The sequence below is a fragment of the Rhea americana genome, unplaced genomic scaffold (assembly GCF_003343005.1).
Source record: "Rhea americana isolate MKP2758 unplaced genomic scaffold, rheAme1 scaffold_502, whole genome shotgun sequence".
NCBI lineage: Eukaryota > Metazoa > Chordata > Aves > Rheiformes > Rheidae > Rhea > Rhea americana.
Window position 1 is genome coordinate 166484 of NW_028186649.1, and position 21280 is coordinate 187763.

Here is a 21280-nt window from a genome sequence, read left to right on the forward strand (position 1 = left end):
AGAAAAAAGGAGTACCCTGGAGTGACTGCTACTGTAGCACAAATGGCACTGTTACAACACGTTGGTGGCTGCAATGCAATTTTCTTTTATAGCAAAAAAATGTATTCAAACTTTAGGAAGTAAAGATGGGAATAGCCTGTTTGAGGAGCCTGCAATGCCTCATGTCAGCCACTGGCTGACTCTCAGGTAATACCGTTCATGCGCTTCTTGTTTTAGTGGACACAAAAGCAGTTTTACTGAACAAAGGCTCAAGTTCAGCATGGAAAAGAATTCAAGTTTGTTCTGCATGTGTATGTTTCCATGCTATCTCACCAACAAAGAATGTATTCCGTACTCTGATTTCCAAGGCTGCCAAATTCTTCATCAAAATCACAACTAAAACACCTCTCAATCTACTAACATTCAAATGAGAGYGCCAAAGATACTTGTTGTCAGATTTTAGTGCCTGTACCCAGCAGCTCACAGCATTCCTCCAGGCCCATAAAGGTTCCAGAACTTTAACGCAAATCTATCCTTATAAAAGTATCTGCAGGAAAAGGTCTTTCGGAAGAAGTGAGCTTCCAGATCACTCTCAGTGGCCCAGCCTTTGACTCCAACCTCCCTCACACAGAGGCTGCAAAAACTGCAACTCTTCTGCAAAGAGCCAACATACTCTTAGATGTTTCTCCAGTAATAAACAATGTATTTTCTCCTACCTAGGCTACAGCTCACATACTTTTATCTCTCCTGTTGCCATATGCTGCTCCAGGGATCCCTGCTAACCCCCTGACATTTGCATCTCTCCACAAAATCTACTATACAGCAATATGTTGTGCATCAGGAAATCCCACCTAAGCTAGCTCCAACAGAGAATAATCACCTACCATAAAGCTCTGGTGCTACCCCATTTCACCTAGCAGGAACAAAAATACATTACTTCTATTTATAAAATATATGTGTAAATTTAATTTAAAGAAATTAACCGAAGTGTGGGATCACTTCAGCTTGGAGGCATGGATGAGAGCTCTCGGTTCATAACTAACCTGTCAATTAGCCGTCCCTGCAAGATGGCAGGTAAAAGGTCAATGCCGTCAATCTGTCTGTCACTTGGAGGCTGCAGTCCTGCCAGGGAGAGGCTGGTGGTGAAGAGATCCATCACATTGCCCAACTGATGACTTACCTGAAAAATCAACAGAAAAGCACTTGCAAAAAAGCTTTCAGTTAAAGCTAAAGTGGAAGAAGCTGGTATCCACCAATGCAGAAGCACTGTTTTCCTGATCTCCTTCTCTGCTAAGCATCTTTAAGAAAAATCTCCCTTTAAGGGGCAGCATCATCAGCAAACCTCCTAAAGAAAAAGGGGGGAAAAAAGAAAAAAGAAATCTAGACCCAAATTTCTTCCATTTCCATACTGTTTTCTAGGGAGCATTTACATTTTGTTCATTTTTCTTTCTTTCTTCTCACTTTTTTTTTTTTTTTTATGTATGCATTCATAGGAGCATCTTTTTCTTCCAGAGTTCAATTTCCTTTTGCAAATTCCGAGTCATTTGTGGTTTGAAAAATCAGCACTTAAAACAAGCAAAAAGTCCTCACCAGGTCATCTCTGGAGACCAGAATATCCTGAGAGAATTCTCAGAAAGCACAGGAATAGAGGGATAACAACAAAAAGAGCCTGATGACTTCATCAGCAAACCATTTCCAACAATTCAAGAACTGTAAAGTTGTTGTATTTTTGGTATATGTTTTAATAAGGGAGAAAAACATCTGGCTTTGGCTCCAAAGAAGATCTGCAAGTTCTTTTACTTTAATTGGAAGCCATGGTTATCTCTCTGGTCTTAATTATTTATATTTAAAAACCTAAAAAATCTGTTCTGACTGAGTTTTTGCTCCCATCATCTTTGCAGTGTGCTACTGTTATCTGCTGCAGAATGTTTAATTAGCCAATGACACACTAAATTGAAGGAGATATCTTCAAATCAAGAGCAAGAGCAAGCATGTTTTGCACTAAGATGCACCAGCACAAGATGTGACATGAAAAGAGCCTTTTCAGCCATACCACTTGTTATGAGAAAGAAGCCATCTGATACAAAAGCACATCTGTAAAGTACAGAAACACATTTTGACTGAAATCCAAATTCTGCCAGCAGACTTGCTAATGTCAGTGTGAACATTATGATGCTGGGACTATCAAAGACTTTTTTATCTTTGAATCTTCTTGCTAGTCACAGAGCCCCAGCTTGTGAGCTGATACTAATTACTTAAATACGATTACAAATGATAACATGATAAACGAGTATTTGCAACATGTTGGTTTGCTTGCTGTGCAGAAAAATTAAAGGGGAAAATGCACCTTTTTGCTGGGATACCAAGTCTTTTCATTAAGAGGCTAGGCTGGAAAAAGTGAACATTTAAAGGAAGAATTAGTAAGTAAAAAAACTGGAAGAAGCAACATGCAGGAAACTGATTACAAGTTTAACATTAAAATAGCACATCATTTGATTATAGCAATTTCAATTTTTAATATCTGTCATTCATCAGAAGGTGTTGGCAGGAACATGTAATATTAAAAGTAGGATGTAAGAATGCTTCCACAACTCATGAAGAAATCAAAGTGCAAAGCTCCAAGCAAAAGAGGAAGTCTAACCATGGAAACTCTTGCTCAGGAAACCAGTTGGATCTGCTGACCAAGATCAACAGGTCTGGCAAGCCCACCCTCCAAGAGGCATGCTGCGCTACATCCTGGAGCTGCACCCAGGTGCATCTCTTTGCGGCCTGACAAACACTGACCACCAGGGAGAACAGTAGCTGGCCAAATCCGCAACAGCACGCGCTGCGGCGGGCAGTGCTGTATGCTCTCCGGATGGGCTCAGAGGAGCCCTTACACAGGCTCTTCTCTGCTCTTGGCATGCAGTTGGAAAGGCCTCAGAATTAAAAAAAAAAAATGTACACTCGTTCAAATAAGCCATAAACAAGCCATCACTTCACTCCTTACAGACCTGGACAGCTTCGTGAACCACTGGTGCAGGGAATGCCTCACTCCCCCTGAAGACAAGGGGGATTACAAGTGCTCAGCATCTCGGCAAAGATGCTCAGCCCCTCGCAGGCTCGCCTGCTGGYTAATTTACCCTGAACATGCCTGAAGAGCACTGTGGGGTCAGCAAAACACCATATGCAGAGCTCAGAGTTTAATAAAAAGCAGATCTGGCACACGCCTGCTCCCTGACTCCTGCTACATCAGGAGCAGGCAGGCAGACTGGTGTCTGGGACTTTTTGTAATTAGGCCTCTTACAGTTTATAAGGCGAATCCAAAAGTCACTTTTCTTGTTGTCAATCCATTCCCTCGCCTCAATCTTTTGATAACAGGCAGCAAAGTGGCAATCACTGACCTGAGACTCGTGCCTCTAATATCACCTAATTTATACATCGCGTTTTGACAATCCTATGGGGCCACCATGGTCTTCTTGCACTGGCCCTTATTAACCATAACCAGATGTAGATGACTCTCTTTAATCATCCAATTACACTTCTGGTCTCAGACAAAATTTTTCCATGAAGCAGAGAAAACTTCTTAAGGAAATTAAATGCCCATGCCACAGCCACTTGGATTTATCTGTGCTCTGCAGCACCACATTGAAGAAGGGGAGAAAAAAAAGGTTAATATTTATATAAAACTTTGAAGTATTTTCAGAGAAAAATAAAAAAAAATTACCATTTTCTCCTGTCAACAGTGCTCTTTCATTCTAGTTGCCTTTCCCATTTTTTTTAAGAAAAAGAAAAAGAAAAATCCAGAGGGCAACAGCCCAGAGAAAATAAATAATATATAAAAAAGAGTGAGATCAGATATTGCTCRTATCAGCGAGAAACAGCTGGTATTACGCACGTAAGAACGGATTTTTCTCCCCCTCCTTCCCCTCCCTTCTTTTTAATAAACTCTCAGTATATACATAACGTCTTTAAGAAAATGAAATCCTTTTGCTGTGGGCCACGTTGCTGGAAGAAATAGTCACCACTGCTGTTATCAGTGCTTTCAAGCTTTAACTCTGAATCAAAGGCGACAATTAATAAAGTCGCCCCCGCCAGGAATGGAAAGGAGGAAAGCTAAATATTTGAAACTGGGTGAACAAATGTCAGGGTGTTTTTAAATAAAATCCTTTTACAGTTATCACAGCAAGCAGACCTGATATCCCTGTCTAATTCAATTTCAATTTGCGCCCCATGGGAGATAGTGAAGAAAAGGTTGCAGTGCTGTCTTTGGGTTGATATGTTCTTTTCTCCTTCAGGAAGCAGGCACGAGAGAGGAAGGGGAGGAGGGTGAGGGAAGAGAAGAGGGGAAGGATTCAAATACGAGCAGAATATGATTCTTTTTTTCCAGCTGGATCCTTCCAGAAGGCAGATGTGATGTGGGGAATGTTGAAATGCTGATTTGTTATGAATTCACCTGGAAAACATAGCCGAGGAGGAAACTGCAGAAAGGCTGTTTGTGTGTGAATAAACACGCCTGACGAGGGACCAGAATTAACTGAATGTTGATGCCAACAGCAACATAGACTCCCGAGGCAACCCCCTCCCAAACTAAACTGTAAATTCACTGATTGTACCAATTAACCTAACCTCTATCAGTATCCCCGTCAACAGTGTTCACAATCCTGTCACCTAGTTTCTTTTGTTTAAATAAAAAGGTGTTCCTTTTTTAAAACACATATGCACTCTTTAATAAAAGTAAAAGCCTGTATATCAATAAAAGCAAAAACCTATATATAAATGAGATTATTAATAAACTGCCAGACCCCATCAGCAGGATGGGGATGAATCTTCCAGCCAATGTCTAAATTTCCCTGACCAGAAGGCTGAGGCCATAGATACAAGTCCTGATTTTCTGGCTGCAGTTGTGCCAGCTGAAATGGTCACTAGCCYTCAACCTCCTCTTCAAAACATCCATGACTGGAGCTTACTGCCTGCTCTGATCTCCCGGCTGAGCTGCTCTCAATTGCTCCCTGACCCATTTCACTCAGAAGGTCAGGATTAGTTCAAACTGTTTAAATAGAAGGTCTTTGCTAAACCATCTGATTTTAAGTGAAATGTTAGGGAACAGAGCTAGTTCCCCCTCCATCTGAATCACACGGAAATAAAAGTTGCCTTCATCTGCAGCTGTCTGGCTCACGAGACAGCCGATGTGCAAGTCTACATCAGTCTCCCACAGGGCGCTGCTGGAGCTCGGTGGCAGACTTGTAGCTTCACAGAGACTCCTGGGAACCACGCTAGCACAGGAGGTAGGAGTTTGCCCTTCAGCTTTGTGTTTGGCACTCCTGAGAAGCTCTTTGCTTCCACCCTGGTTTAAGACTCCTAAGCTTTTGTTTTCTTCATTTCTTTTGAAAAGAAAGAGCAACAAGAGACTTTGAAGCAGTTTTTCCATATTTTACAGTTAGTCGGACTGAGCATGACTTAGATTGATTTCAACTCACAATAAAGACGTTGTTGAACTACAGAATTCATAAGATAAYGAAAAGAAGCCAAAAACATATTAGAAAACATACGGCTCTTCACCTACTACATCCAAAGAGGCAATTATGAAGCAATAACTACAGGCACCCTATATGCAGCGTAACGTGAGCTACATTACACAAAAGCAATGCCAAACCTCTCACCTGCGGTCAGTGCTGCTCTGGGTATCAATGCTGGAGCCTCGATGGCAAGAATACAAGCAGAAAAGACATATAAGTAGCTATCACRTATTTACTTATCAGCAGCATCATATGTGGGTTCAATTCAGAGCAAAGTAGCACATCCTGGGGACAGAGCTCAGAACAACCTTCTGAAGATACTTAAGAGAAGTCCAAGAGGATGTCTGGGAGCATAACACCTCTGGGAGTCATGTCACCTGCCTCTGCAGACATTTAGCAGAGGGCATCATGAACTGGAGCTCAGGATAGGAAAGATTTAAAGTTAAGCACATGCTTAAATGCTGAGGATATCAACAGTGATGCAAGAGGAGATCCTCAGCCGCACACTTGCCCGATAAACCATAGGCACATACCTCAGCTTGCTGAGCAGGCGTCTCTGTGCACGTGCTTGTGACAGTAAGGCACCTGGGCACCACGCTCATATATGCAAACATGTTAACTTTGCACAGAAATGGCTTTCACAGAAATTCAACCGTGGCCCAAAGCAGGAAGCCATGCATCACATCAGACTGAGAATGTTTTTCACCACATGAAGCTTCATCATCTGCTACACTACATGCAAAAGACTATCTGTGAGAGTGGCTATATTCTCACAAGCAAGTTATAGCTAAAAAATAAGCAAGCAAAAAGATTTCTCTACTTATGTTCCTAATTATCCTTAGAGTTACTACAATGGAAAGAATTTTTAAAATTTGGTATTTACTTGTCCCTATTTATAATGCATGTTTACTTTTAGCACATTATTCAGTTTGGACATGGAAAACAAAACAGTCAGCTTCAGTTTCACGTTCTCATATGTTAGCCCAAGGCTGTTGTAGTTGGCTTGTAAAGGCTTTATGGAAATGTTTAAACTTAAACAAAAAGACTGTTTTCATTTCCAATTAAAAAAAAATATATTCCTAGTAGGTTTTGTGAACTAAGCTACCCTTGCCGCCCTCAGTTGCAGACCTAAGCTATCTGACGGCATCCTCCTGAATGTAAATAATAAATTATCATTATCCTGACTCAACTAAACCACTGAAAAGGAATGTAACTTAGAAAAAGGAATGTAACTTAGAAAAAGGAATGCTCTATTTATGATTAATTTGTAGTCTTAAGCACAATGCCCAATTAATGAAGTATCACTTTCTTCAGGGGTAAGAGATGCTCACAAAGGGGAAGGAATATGTATTATTTACAGTGAACCCTGCCTGTAGAAGAATTAGTTGCATTTTTCTTCAATGAGAACTGAGTCAACAGAGGCGAAAATTGCCATCTGAGGATTATTTTGAAGTGATCATATATGAATTTGTGTACAGGCAGGCAAGTGCGATATTCTGGTATCTAGACTCCATGAGTGGATCTGTTACCAAACACCAAAGTGAGAATGGTGAGGGTCATATCACTGGATGCTTCAGGATACAGCGTGTGGGCAACATGCTCCTATCTTAGACCAGGATATACAATAGCAATGTGTCTTTGYAGCTCCAATTGCTTTAAGTAAGTAACCCACTAAAAATACAGTGGGCCAAAGGAGTAAAGAGTTTAAATAGACTAGGAAGACAAAAAGAACAGATTGCTTGGAGTTCACAAAAGTGTTGATCATAGACACTCTAGATGCAAATAATGAACAGGAATGGCATCATTCTATAGGCGCAGCATTCAGCTCCTTATTTACATAGGTGTCTGGACTGACAGGTGGGACATGTTAGAAATCTGATCCAAAGCCCACTGAATCCAACAACAACCATTCCCTCCACTTCCATCTGTGTAAGATTGAGAAGAAACTGTTAAAAGCATATACTCACTTCTCCTGCAGGTATATGTCCAGGCCACCAAGCAATAGCTGGCTCTCTCATGCCACCTTCAAAGGTGGTTTGTTTTCCACACAGAAAACGACCATTGCTTCCACCTAGAGAAAGAAGAGAAGTCACATAACCTATGACATGCCAATATAATATTTCAAAGAGACACTGTCAACTAGGAAATTTTTAATGAATTTTGATTTCTGCACAAATCCTTCTTCAAATAACATGTCCAGAGTTATTTTATTAAAATATCTCTTTATGATCAAATTTTAGGAGTGCCTTTTCAACACAGGGAGAAACTGACTGTTAAACACAACTTATTATTAACATAATAAAGAACAAAAAAAAACACACAAAAGACTGCTGGCATTTTCTTTCTCTTTAGGTATGTTAACTGTTGTTTATATACTAAAGGAAATCTGACACTTTCAGACAGAAATAGCTTTTTTTTTACGATCCTTTTAAAATACTAGAACAGTATTAAATACAGATTTGCAAATAAGAAAAATAACTATACATTCCCTGAACGCTTACTCTTGGAGATAACAAGTGATTTTGCAGGAATATCCTGGGTTTTAAACTCAAACTCACAGCTGAGCTTACTGAGAAACAAACAGGGAGGTCCCACAACTGATTCCAGGTCACACAAAGGCAAACATAGAGGCTCAGCTGGAATGAGAACTTAGGATACTCCTGGATTTGTGGTCCAATAACCACTAGACAGTCTGCCTCCAAATAAAAGAGAGTTGGTTACAAAATCAATTTGCAATGACTCCATTTGAGAGAAACAATCGCTTAAAAAAAAAAAAAGAAAGAAAGAAAAAGAAAACCTGTGAAGTCATGCAATTACTTTTTCTCCTTGATATTTTTCACAAGAGCTAACAAAAGAGGGACTCTTGAACCCTTCCTAATTACTCAGAAAGCTCAAATACACATTTAGCAGATAGACTAAAAAACACTGCTAAGTTACTATGCTTAGACCTAAATACATTAAAAATATTCACCCATTGACAGTGGAGCACAAAGTGGAAATGTAAGCAGATGAACAGCCATACTCGATTAGGTCAAAGGTCCACTTAGCCAAGGATACCTTTTCCAACAGTGAGTTGACTCTAAAATTGAATGCTTTGGACTTTGAGGCTTTTTGTAATCACAGAAGGAACAAAAGAGAAAACCCCAGATCCAGGTCGGTCGGTCTCTCTCTCTCTCTCTCTCTCTCTCTCTCTCTCTCTCTCCCTCTCCCCCCTTTTTTCTTTCCTTTTTTTTTTCTTTTTTTCCCCCCTCCTCAGACATGGAGACTGACACCTTGACTTCAACGCCACAGTCCAGGTTTTTCATCTGAGACTTACCTTGTTTAGGAGCTGAAATGAGAGCAGCACCATTATCAGAGGTGAAAAACACAAAAGTGTTCTCACTAATACCCAGCTTCTGAAGATGTTTTAAGATTTTTCCAATGCTATCATCAATTTCTCGCACAGCATCACCATACCTGAAACAGAAGCAGATGCAAAACATTAAGGCAGCAGAAGAGGAAGAGCCCCAYGCAGCACAATGAACTGTAATAAGCCATGATGCTTTTAGTAGACACAATTTTCACCTGTGCTGCAGAGAAATTAATTCTCATGCATCAGATATTGTAATTAAGTTTTCCAGTGTCACTGCAAAAACTCATGTCTCTTACCTTCAGAGAGCAGCTCCTCTTGGATATTAAGACTCAAGAGTTCGTTCAGATCTGAGCCACTCTTGGACAGAGACCAGCAWTTGAGATAAGTATAACTAAAACATTGTCAAATATAGGTGAASCCACTTCAACACAGGCTTGAAGCTAATAACATCATTTTGCTTACAGACGTCAGTTTGAAACTTCRGTCTCAGAAGTAAGGCTTACAAAATCTACACAGCTACCCTTTGCCTCCTATAAGCTGCATTTTTCATGTATGCTTTTCTGCTTGCTGTTCTGATTTATATGCTTTTAAAACAGGCACTAATCATACAAAAATCTTCCAAAAATCATCTATGCCACGTTCAGCACTTCATTACTCACACAACTGGCAAAGGAGCTTAGACTCCACCACTCTTCCAACACATTTTAGTCATACGATCTTCATTTCAGGTTATAGCAAAAGTATTAAAGAACACTCCAAGCAAGACTCTCACTAATTAATATATGGTCATGTATTTCAGCATGCACAAACACTTTTGAGAAACGATCCACATAGCTGGATATAATAAACATAGCTTTGTTTTTCTGTTTCTGCAGCATGAGGTATTAATTAAAATAAAAATAATAATAAAAAAGACTTACAGTCCTCTCTGACTAGTACCCAGGAAATGTTTGGAGGCATAAACAGGAGCGTGGGTAGCATCAATTGCCCAGTATAAAAAGAATGGCTGTTGGCTGGCCTGCTGCCTGCTAATAAAATCGAGAGCTTCCTGTAAACAACAATAAAAATGAATTTAACAGAATCATCCTCTGCCATCTAAGTCTCTCCACGAAAAGGAGCAAAAAGTCACTGTGCGTTAAAAAAATCAGTATTAAAAAAGACAGTACCTGCAGGTAGATCTGAGTTAAGTTGGCTTCACCTGTTTTCAGATCAATTTTGAAATCTTCATAGTATCTTAAGATAAAATGAATCAGACAGGAAAAAAAAAAGTAAATCTTGAGGAATATACAGCACAAAAGGCTTTTTGTCCCCACTACTTACATACACAGGTCACTGTTACTACTCAGCAAAGGGTACAATCACTTACGTAACCAGCCAATTCTCTTTAGACATTAAAAAGAATGTCACCCTGTTTTTTCTTACAGGAGAAAGCAGTACAATGAGTAGATCCGAATTAATGATGGCTACAAGATTTGGACAAACCTGAGTCACCAGTTTTTCACTGGAAACTGATAAGTATGCAAAACTGACTGAATACTGATACCAACACATGTAGCAGTCTAAACATTGGATTTAATCTCATGCTATTAGAATAGGTGCAGTATAGTTAAAATCATATGATGCTACTTCTTGAATACATTGTTTGATATGTGAATAAAATTTTCAGAAGTACACAAACAATTTCTGTGAGATAATGCAATCTTGGAATCAGAACCTGGGCTGCTCTGAAAATGCTCAAAAAAGCTGAGGTATTTTGAGACACCAGTTAAGCAAAGAATGGAGGGGGRGGAAAGTCCTCAGGTGAGTAACAGAAAATGAAATAAGATGGTAACAGGCTCAAAACTCAATGGGCAACAATGGTACAGACTGCAAACTTGGAGCCTAGAATGGTGTTACACAAACAGACAAAAGGTTATTACAAACAGGAAGAGAAGGAATAAAGAGGACTTTCAGCAGGGAATGGGACCAGCTTCCAAGAGCAGTAGTGGACTGAAATCATCACAGCAAGTCTTTAAGGCACCACTGAGTAAGCAAACTTCTCCAAGAGGTAGTCTACAGCAGTCATGATCTCTCGATGGTCCATGGGCAACTTGCAGGTTGGTCTTGGCACTCAGACCTTTATTAATTGTCAGGATTAAACACCTAGCTTCGTATTTAGCTGGCCTGCTGACAGCCAAGTCTGGCACATCATCCCGTGCTGAAGTGTTCTCTAGCACCTAAGACCATCTTGGACACTCCTAAATCCCTCTGATGTGCTGAGATTTGAAGCCTCTCAGACTGTACTGCATACCAAGGTAGTCAAAAATTCAGAGGTGCTACCCTATAGTTCAGTACTAAAGCAGCTGGATTTTAAATTTAGATGATAAGTTAGAGATGAGAAGACAGAATTCCTGCAAAAAGGTGTTTATGAGTATAGAATAAAGTTTAGCAATCATCTAACATGCCAAAACTCTGAGAGGCTTTAAAAAACAAGATCAATATTGTAAAGGTAGGTCTGTATTATCTCAGCTTTGACAGAAAAAGTCAGAGCCATAATCACAACTCAGAAGCAGCGGGCACTGCCCAGGCAACACTGCTCCAATACTCTTTGCTGCTAGCACTGCCTTCAAARCCTCTTCTTCACCCAATTAAGATTATCCTTGCCTCCTCTCCTAGCTGTTAAATTCACATACCTTTTGATGGTTAATCTGTACCTTCTTGTCTCCTTCTGCCTTGTCCATTTTCCTACAAGGCCTTCCCTTCACTCTGTCTTAGCTCCAACAAAAAATTGCCACCTAGGCTTTTAAGGCTGGATATTGGCCATCCCTGGACTAGAGAGAAACTCCTGTTCAGARGTGTGAGGACAAAGAAAGAAGTGAACTAACTGACACATGATGTTGTGGAGAGCAGGAAAAAAACAGATGGGTTTAGAAAAGACATAAGACTAATTCACAGAGGACAAGTCAATGGCTATTAAAACAGAAAGACCTGGACACAACCTTCAGTTTAGGAAGGTGGACAAGTATATTAAAGGAAGGACCATTCCACATGTCCATTTCTTATGCCCCTTCCATAAGCATCCACAACAGATTGTCATTGTGGAGCATAATGGATTAAATCAGCCTTGGACCTGACCCAGGGTCAGAAGGGCTGTTTGTGTGTTTCAGGTTCTTTAAGTATCTTTTCTGTATCGGTTGACTGCACGCAGCAGAACTGAGGAAGTACAGGCATTCTGTAACGCGTATTTCAGATCGTACSGAAGGCAGGATATTCCTCATGCCCGACATGCTATAAAAGTCRGGCTGGACAGGCTGAAGTCACCGAAGATGACCACTCACCCAGCTAAGCCTGCAAGTCTGATTCAGAAGCAGCTTCTGTTTTCACCAAGTCTTTTTCACTGAAATGGTTTGTTATGGTAGCACTTGTCTCCCAGCATACTAATGTGAGCAGCAAAAGCACAGAAAATAGAGTGCCAGCAACTAGGTAATGTTTTTGAAAGCAATTGGCAGGCAAGTGGCTGAATTACCTGCCAATCATCTCCCAGTCCCTATACACAGGGATATTTGGGAGTGCTCTGTTATCATAAGGTCCAAAATGGCAGTTAGGGGATCCAAACCATTCATCAAACCCATGCTTCAGGGGGTGGAATTGGGGCCTGTGACCCAGATGCCTAGGAGCAAAAGACACAGAAAAAGTTCAGCTTCTACTGCATAGAAGGAAATAACAATTTCATGAGAACAGCATGCAAGAAACAAATCTTTGCCTAGGAAAAAAACCTTCAAGTATTTTAATCAAATAAACAGCTGCAGACCAATGTCTTGAGCTTTCTTATACTTGTTGTAAATGGATCCATGCAGACTCACTTCACAGCTTACGTATATATCCTTTTTAGCCTACCACCCTGTCTTTGTTGTGYCTTCTCTCATGCTGTCTCAGTGATCTGTACTGATGGACTACACTGCCCAAAGCTATTGCAGAGAGGCATATAACATTCCCCTTAAGGATTCTGATCAATGACAAGTCACTTTTATCCTAAGCTGTAAAAACATACTGAATTTGCATTTGTTTTATGGAGTTTTCATGCTGCCAAAATGGTACAAGGGGACCTGAATGTAAATGAGAATGAGTTCTTCACATGTACATGTGAACATAAAATATGTTTAGCTRCTCCTGATGAAAGCTCCATTCCAGTATACAGCTTAAAAGATTTTCCATCTTTAACTTCAGGATGAAGCTCCTTTCTAATCTACAACTTCTGGCCTGCAAACTCTCCACTTCCTTCATTTATACTATCTTGAAGGCAAAGAATGTYCATCCTCTCCCTGTCTCTACAGGAGATCTCTGTAGCTAAATGTCTATTCATCATTCTAGGTTTGATTCACAAGCCTACATCTGCAATCTGTCCATTTTGTGCCATCACCCTCTGCACACTTTCTGAACATAAGGAACATAAAATGCATTACCTGAACAAAAAYGATCCATGATGTCATTTTGAGCTTTTCCAAAATGAGTTATAACAGAAAATAACCATCATTCCAGCTATGATCACATCTTGCAATGTAACTAAAATTGCATGTCTTATGCAGGACTCTCCTCTTTCTTCATTTGTATACATTCATGTGCAATACAAAGCTATGCCTAGCTGTTTCCACAATAATAGGGGACACAAAAATTTATTTTGGTCTAAAAAAGCACTAAGAGAACTTGAAAAGGAAGAGAAGAGACATGAATAAGCTATGAAATAATTACTGAAATGCAGAAGGTAGATTGTTCACTCTCTCTTGCAATGTAAAAGTAGAGGAGTATTTAATGAAACGCAGCAAATTCTCGAATTGTCATAGAAAATACCTGTCTTGCACAACATAAACTGCAGAGCTCACTGTCATAGGACACCATGAAAAGTCTTTGAAAAAGGTCACTAAAAGGATACAAAATCTTATGCTGTAAAGCTTAAAAAAAAATCTTTTAAAATTCTAAGAGGGAGTAGGATGAGACTCCAATTTAACTACTGCACTCTGCATTTTCTTATACCTTTCTAGGAAGTAGGTGATGTCCACAAATGCCAGAGACTACTGCTATGCAGTATTGTTCCCCGGTCCTGTCCAGTACAACTTCTGAGTGCCCAATGATAGCACATTGTACATTATATTTAGTCTACTTCTTGCTAACAGATGCAGGTCCTTCCAGAGCTGCCATTTTCCAAATAACTGTCTGGAACCAATCTGTATTTGCGTTGTTTATTTCTTTTCCCTGGGTGTATGAATTTACATTTATTAGCACTGAACTGCAACTTATTGCATTCAGCCCACTGATCTGATTCTTCATGGCCACTATGCTATTTGGATTTGTGGTAATAAATAATTCACTGTCTTAGGTTAGTTTGCTTCTTTTCCAATTTCAGCAGCACTGTTGAATTCAACCTCAATGCAATCACATTTTTCTCTAACTGTTAATGAAACYGTTAAATAAAATGTATTTCATTACCTTCCTAAAGAGTATCCCCCTTGGTACCACTCCTGTCAAAAGTCTTTTTATTAAYAATTACTCTGTTAACCAAGCAGTACTTGTCTGCAGTTCTGAAGCTGTTATTTATGTATTTATTTATTACAGCACTATCCCAAACTGTGAATTAACTGTTCAGATATCTCCAAACCTAATGAGATTCCATTACAGCCCACAAGCTCATTTGAAATTTGAATGTTATAAATACACCAGTTTCAAGTATTACACCGGTAATTCCGCCAACTGTAGTTGTTTGGCACAAGTACCTTTCAGGTTTTCCCCTTCCTGCCTTCACAGGCATTGCTGAACATTGTTGTTTGCAGAAGATACAGAACAACTTCTGAAAGGTTTACTGTACTCCCATGGAAGTCAATAAAGCCAAAGCAGAAAATTCCAAAGAGTATATTCTGGTCAAGTCTATGTCTATTCACTTTGACCTTCTATGCTAGGTGAATGGTTATCAATATAGCTYGGACATTAATCCAACTGTCTTCATGCATCTGCATCTCCGTTTCACAGGAAGACGCCTCTGTCCTAAGAATCTTGCACAATTTAGTCTACTCTATCAACAAAAGAACAATATATAGCAGAGGCCAAAGATAAAAAGCATGTAGGTGCTGAAGGCAAGTTCTAGCAGAACACCTTAGCATTTTTTTGGGGGGGGGGATTAAATTATGTAGTGTGGTACATGGATGAAAGCCCAAAGAGCTGAAGTGTTTGTATATATATGAATTATAGTATGTATTTATAATGATAGCACTCAGTTCTGAAATTAATCACAACAGGGGAGGAGATCTACCACAGATTTTGAAAGAAAGATAGACATCTGAGCTTCAGCACATTTTTTCCTCCCAGCTCCAGTTGTCCTCCTCCTTCACAATATATGTACTTGAAAACTGAATCTTAAAGCAAAAGATCTTAAAATGAGTTTACCATTTGCCAATGATCTTATTGATGTATCCTGCTTTCTTCAGCAACTCTGGAAGCAGTAGTTCAGAATCTGGGATTCCTCCTACTATATCTTGTGGCGTGTATGCTGTGGAAAAYCAAAACATTCTTTCTGACTCTTACAAATGTTAGGGCAAACAGCTAATGGCTACCCATGATTAGAAGGATTATTTAAGCAGAACAGAAATAGCAATTAGTTTGATGTTCCAGCAATATCACTCTTTAGGAATCTAATTATCTGAGACTAAGAGATGAAGAAAACAAGTTGATTCAGCAAATACATGTCTGAAGCGAAGAGAGATCTCCACCCACTTCCATACCATGGCCAACAAACAAAACAGGCTTCGGGCACAGCATTAAGGTGAAGCCCTTGAAAGGGAGGTCATAAAGAAAACAAATACTTCAGGAGTGCACTGGAGTTGTTTCACTTTTACKCCTGCAAATTTACTCGGTATTTTCTAAAACAAAGGCGTTTTCCTAAATCAAATGATTAATAAACATGACTAGGCTGCAGGAGCTGAAAGAAATGGTACCACTCACACACTGTCAGCAATTCTTTGGCCCTTGAAAATCTAAGATGTGRCTTTGGTTAGCAAGGAGATAGCCAAGCATGCATTACTGATTCACATGGTGTGAATCAATATGTAGCTGCTGATTCTTGCCCAAGCATGTATGGTCTCACATGGTGCCTGTCATTTTGGAACCAGTCACAGTAACTAAAATGAACACAGGGACATCATGAGTTGATACTCTTCCTTGGAAGCACCATGGACACAATGGTACTACACAACCGCCCTGGCTAACCTAGAAGTTTATTCATGAGCCAATTTCCTCTCTAAGCAGTTTGTAGTTAACCTAGGATGTTAACGGTATACCCCATGTGACTTACTTTCACCAAATATCAACTAGCCTACCCAGAGGAACCATACCTCAGCCAACAGACCAAACAGATTAACCATCCCTATTTGTCTCTTCATTTGAGGAAGTTTTCTGCCTTTAGCTTAATGAGGGGGAAGCAATACATTTCACACTTATTACCAGCCATTATCAGGGTAATCTTCCTGTGCCACTCTGGAGGATCCATAAAGGAAAATCACTGAGCCAAGTCTTTGTTCAAAGCAAAACTTCCTATAAAACACCAAGTAACAATGAGAGAAGGCAAATCTGTAATAAGGCTCATACCGTTTCTGGCATGTGCATTTGTGGTGTAAAAGCCATTCCTGATTGGGAGACGGCCCGTCAACAGTGCTGCCCTTGCTGCAAATAACAACAAAGATCATTTTATTTTACAAGCACTCTCTGCTTAATATTACAGCATTAAGGCTGAGGACAGTGCACTGAATGACTGATCACTCACACGGGAACAGGTACAACTCCCTTCCCAAGTGAGCCACAGAGATAATCAGGTTCTGATATGACACCATCACAGTCAAATCTGACTGGAATTTAGCACTTCTATTAAATTAGTTTACCCACTACTGAAAAGTAACTCCTTCCAATAGGAAGCGAAGCAGCCATTCTGTATCAGTAATRATAAATGGAATACCTAGCATATACATTTAAGAGGAAATCATAACTCAGACTGCGGGCTAAGGCTAGCATGCCAGAACAAAAGTCATSTAAGAGTGAACAAAAAGAACCTGTCTCTCTCTGATGATGTCCTGAAGGACAGTCACTAGCACATTGACAAATTTTTTCCTAAATCAAAGACCAAATAGAAAGTCTTTGTTTCTTAWTCTTGTTTTGGTACTCGGTTGCTAATCAAGTTAAAAACAAAACAAAACGAAAACAGCAGTACGGATACAAAATAATCTGCATCTCCCAGACTCAGGTGCTTCTTTTGTCTGTTGTCCCTTCCCCAAGAATCTTGCAAGCCACCAGGGTCAACGGTAGGACAAAACCTGCTGTTGTTGCTTGCATGAAAGTCTCACCAAAGCCAGCAGAATCAGATAAATTATGTATTTTTCTTCAACAACAATTTAGATACTGTTTTGTCTGTTAACCCCAAAATAATAAAGAAGAAAAAAAACAGTGACTGAGGCTAGAATACTAAAATGGAATATTTTAAAAAAAGATCCTTCAGTTGGACTGATTTGATGACTAAAACACTGCTTTGTATGAACTAAAGATTGTAGGCTTTCCTCTCAAAAAATAAATAAAAGGAAGCAAAATAGAAGATCAAAGCATCAAATGCAAACTCTGCCCTGAGGGTAATCACTGGTTTGGTTGCTAGTTCATGTCAGATGCTGGCAAACATCCCAATCTTCTCAGAAGGTGGCATACTTATATGCTAGTTTAAAACTCAAGTTTACTTACATGGAGAGCAGAGGGGGTTAGCAGTATAAAAATCCAGGAAAAGCATCCCTTCTGAAGCCATCTGGTCTAAGTTAGGAGTTTCCTTAGAAGGCTCTCCAAAAGCTCCCAAATCACCCCAACCCATCTGCAAAAAGAGCACACCGAAAGATGTAAAAGTACTTTTACCTTTCAACAAATGACAATGCTTCTGGGCCCACATAACATTTTTATTTTATCCCTTCATTTCTAAATCTTTATAGCGCTCATCTCTCTTCTCAGGGAGTACTTTACAAATGTGATAAAGATTATCTTCCCAAACATTGTGAGGCAGAGAACTATTTGATTATTCACTGGCAGATGGGAAACTGAGGCACACACGAGATTATATGACTTGATAACGGACACAGAATCATTTATAGCAGCACTAGATAAAAACCCTAACATCTTCACTCCTACTGCAGTGTTTGAAGACCAACCAGTGCATGTGTACCAGGGCAACAGAGGAAGTTACACACAATATGCTCAGTACTGTACAAACCACTCAGTCCCTGGCTACATCTGCCTTTGTGTTGGACCACTGACCCCCAGTCCCTCTCTCAGTCATCTGCATCTATCCATCCATCTACACATACATAATTAGTAATGCAAGGAAAAGGTCTAAATTCAAATGTAGTGCTGCAGGAAAAGAGAAAGTAYGTATTTTAAAAGCAAGCTCTGGAGAAAAACCTGCCAGAGGCATTATGCGTCACTGCTTATTTGCAAGACAAGAATTTCACCCTGTGTCTYCCCCTAATTGAGTGAGGTCACACAGCCCCTGACCAGGAGAACCAGAAAATTGCCATCATGTCTAAATTCACTGCTGAAAACTATTACTGGTAATAATACAAATAAAACTAAGTGACTTAAAACAGAAGGATCTAGAAGAGAACAACTTAATGAGCAATTAGGCACCATGGTTGCTAGAGATTATATTGTGCTTTTAAAAAGGCAATAGCTTTCTTTAATACAGATGTGTATCAGGTGAGCAACTGATATGGAGGGCATAATGTACCTAGAGCTTTAGAAAACCATCTGTCTGGTCCCATTTGAGAGTCTAACATTAACATTGTAGTGGTGCAGTTTGGAAAAGAAAATTGTTGGAGAGCTGCAGAGCTGGTTGTTGAAGACTGAGTGAAGAAGCAATTAAATGGTATCACATACCACTAGGATGCAGAATTAAAAAGGCTTCAACAGGGTCACCTCTGAGTTCTCAGTTCTTCTATATCTTTATCATCAAGGAAGAAAGAAAGGATACTGTGTTGTTCTAATTCACACACAGTGAAAGAGTCACAGAAGTTACAAAAGGATCAAAGGAAAAAAGACCATGAAAATGTATTTTTAATGAATAGTATATAAATAAATAAATAGTTCACAGAGGCTCCAGTCGGGATCTGTGCCTCATCATGTCTTACGCTGTACTAACGCTTCTAGAATGGGCTAATCGTTGTCCCAAGGAGCTTTCATCTTGAAAATTACACATGCTGGCTTGGGGGGGAATATTCKTGAATGGGAAATTCAGATAGACTGCTGGAGGCTCAACTGACCAGAAAAACCCGGCTTACAAGGTAATTATCTTGTACAAGAGTGTGGAAACACTATGAAAACAACAGCGAGATAGTCATGTTGAATTGTCAGAAGGGAGCCAAACAGGCGATAAGAGCTTGCACACCCTTCTAGTCATACACCCACCCTCATCATTTTTTCAGGCAGCTTAAAATGGCACACAGTGCATTGCTATTACAAACATATCTAAAAGACAGAAAAAAATTAGAAGTGAAGCAAAGCAGTAAGATGCTACCAGCTTAAAGGTTGCGTTGGAAACACATACATTTCCTTACTTCTGTGGYTAATACCACTGGAGAGTGGAAAAGTGAACAGGTTTTCAGTTGGAAAGAAATCTGTGATTATTTTTGCTCTCCAATGCATTTTTCTCAGTTCAGAAAGCAAAAATTAATGGAGTTAATTCACTTTTAGTTTACTTTTAAGGTAGCAAATCTGAGTTTCTAAGTGCATTTTCTGAAGTGTGTTGGAGTTTCTTTGTCTATACTTGTAGCTGCACCATACTGAGTGCTGTTGCAACTACATCCATTGCTGGTATTAGAAGATACTGCCGCAATTATTTTTGTAAGCWACAAAAACAAGTCTTAAGTTTAGAGTGACTTTATTAAGGTTTGAAAAAACAAAATACCCCTCTTCCCAACACTGTTACTAGTTAGTGAGTGGAATCCTTTGCCAAGGACAGTGGAACTAATTGCTCAATCATTATGAATGGACCAGTAGATAAGATGATTAGACACCTAGATAAGGAATGTAGTTGTTTTAAGTACTGACTCCAAAAGACTTATGCATAGGCTTGACTTTACAGATCTGGAAAGTCTTTTTTAAATTTATTTATTTAACAGGACATCCACAGAGAGTTTTGCATTAATACTGTAATGCCTCTAGTGTATGTCACTGAGGGCAGCTCTCCACTACAGGAGGGGCAGGAAATAGAATACGCTGGGCCTGGGTCTTCCTTTTCGATTCACCATTTTTTACATAAATTCTGGAAAGGACTTGAGACAAGAAAGCAACTGAGCACATCGGTTTTCAGAGTATGTCTGAAAGAGCACAAGCTTATTAAAACATCCCTGTAGCACGCTGCTGAATCTGGAGGCCATGCCGCCTGGAAGGGATCATACGTGAATCCAGAAAACAGGCCGCCTAGAAGGGATCATATGTAAACCCAGAAACGGTGCCGCCTAGAAGGGATCATACACACCAGGGAGAGCACCAATCAGCAAGAGTGAACAGGACAGTGCTGTGCGGAGCACAAGGAGGCAAATAAATGTGCAAGACACACTCCGAACAAGTCTTGACAGGCCTGCCAGTGGCCCTTGATGTGGGCTTAGGGGAATGCCCAGAAAGAGTAATTTGCAGAAGGCTCACGGAGAGCCAGCCAGTCTGATGAAACTCCTACTTGAAAACTTCTGCTTTAGCACCAGTACAGGCTTTGGCCCAGCACGTGCACCAAGGATCCTGTGAGCTCAGGGGCGATGGTCCCTGCCTCGCAGCGTCTCTGTGATGCTGCACATGCCACACCAGCACATTTCTCAGATACCAACAGACCGTTCGTGCCAGCCCAGCCATGGGAGGCGMGGGGCAACCACAGGACCCGCACTGACAGCTGGGGAGGGGCCGCCACCACCCCAAACGTCCTCATCCTCCACCCTGCCAGCACTCCCCATCATCCCCTCTGCCCACAAGGTGACTTTTCCCAAGGGAAGTGTCCCTGCCACATGTCCTCTCCCCGCTAAGGGCCCATGCCTGGTGACAACGTCTCCCCCTCAAAGGGGACATCTTCCAGTGACCTGCCACAGTGACAGCATGCCCAGCCCCCCGAGAAGACCCTGCCTGGTGACAAGTGTCCCCTACCCAAAGGGACACTCCTCTGTGACAACTGTCCTCCCCCAAGGGGACATCCTTCTGGTGACAAGTGGCCCCTGTCCCCCCCCCCCAGTGGTGCTCGCCCAGTGGCAATGTCCACAGCCCCCCACGACGGATCCTGCCTGCTGACAAGCATCCCCTGTGCCCCCAAGGCATCCTCCCTGATGGCAAGCGTCCCCTCCCCGATGGAGACACCCCTGAGGACACTCCTTGGGGGCAAGTGTCCCCTCCTCCACAGAAAAGCACCTCTCTGACCACTGTC

At 40.6% G+C, this 21280-nt stretch overlaps 1 protein-coding gene across 1 annotated transcript in view; it reads right to left on the reverse strand.

Annotated features, from left to right (window-relative positions):
* The window catches only part of GALNS (galactosamine (N-acetyl)-6-sulfatase), a 48985-nt gene that overhangs the window by 26887 nt on the left and 818 nt on the right, over positions 1–21280 (reverse strand). Inside the window, exons 2-11 of the mRNA XM_085317761.1 lie at positions 20274–20295; positions 17575–17698; positions 16441–16515; positions 15244–15346; positions 12335–12478; positions 9996–10062; positions 9750–9877; positions 8794–8933; positions 7445–7548; positions 1023–1159 (exon numbers count right to left, since the gene is read on the reverse strand). Of these exons, the coding sequence (XP_085173887.1) occupies positions 1023–1159; positions 7445–7548; positions 8794–8933; positions 9750–9877; positions 9996–10062; positions 12335–12478; positions 15244–15346; positions 16441–16515; positions 17575–17698; positions 20274–20295 (1044 nt within the window). The remainder of the gene's footprint in view (positions 1–1022; positions 1160–7444; positions 7549–8793; positions 8934–9749; positions 9878–9995; positions 10063–12334; positions 12479–15243; positions 15347–16440; positions 16516–17574; positions 17699–20273; positions 20296–21280) is intronic.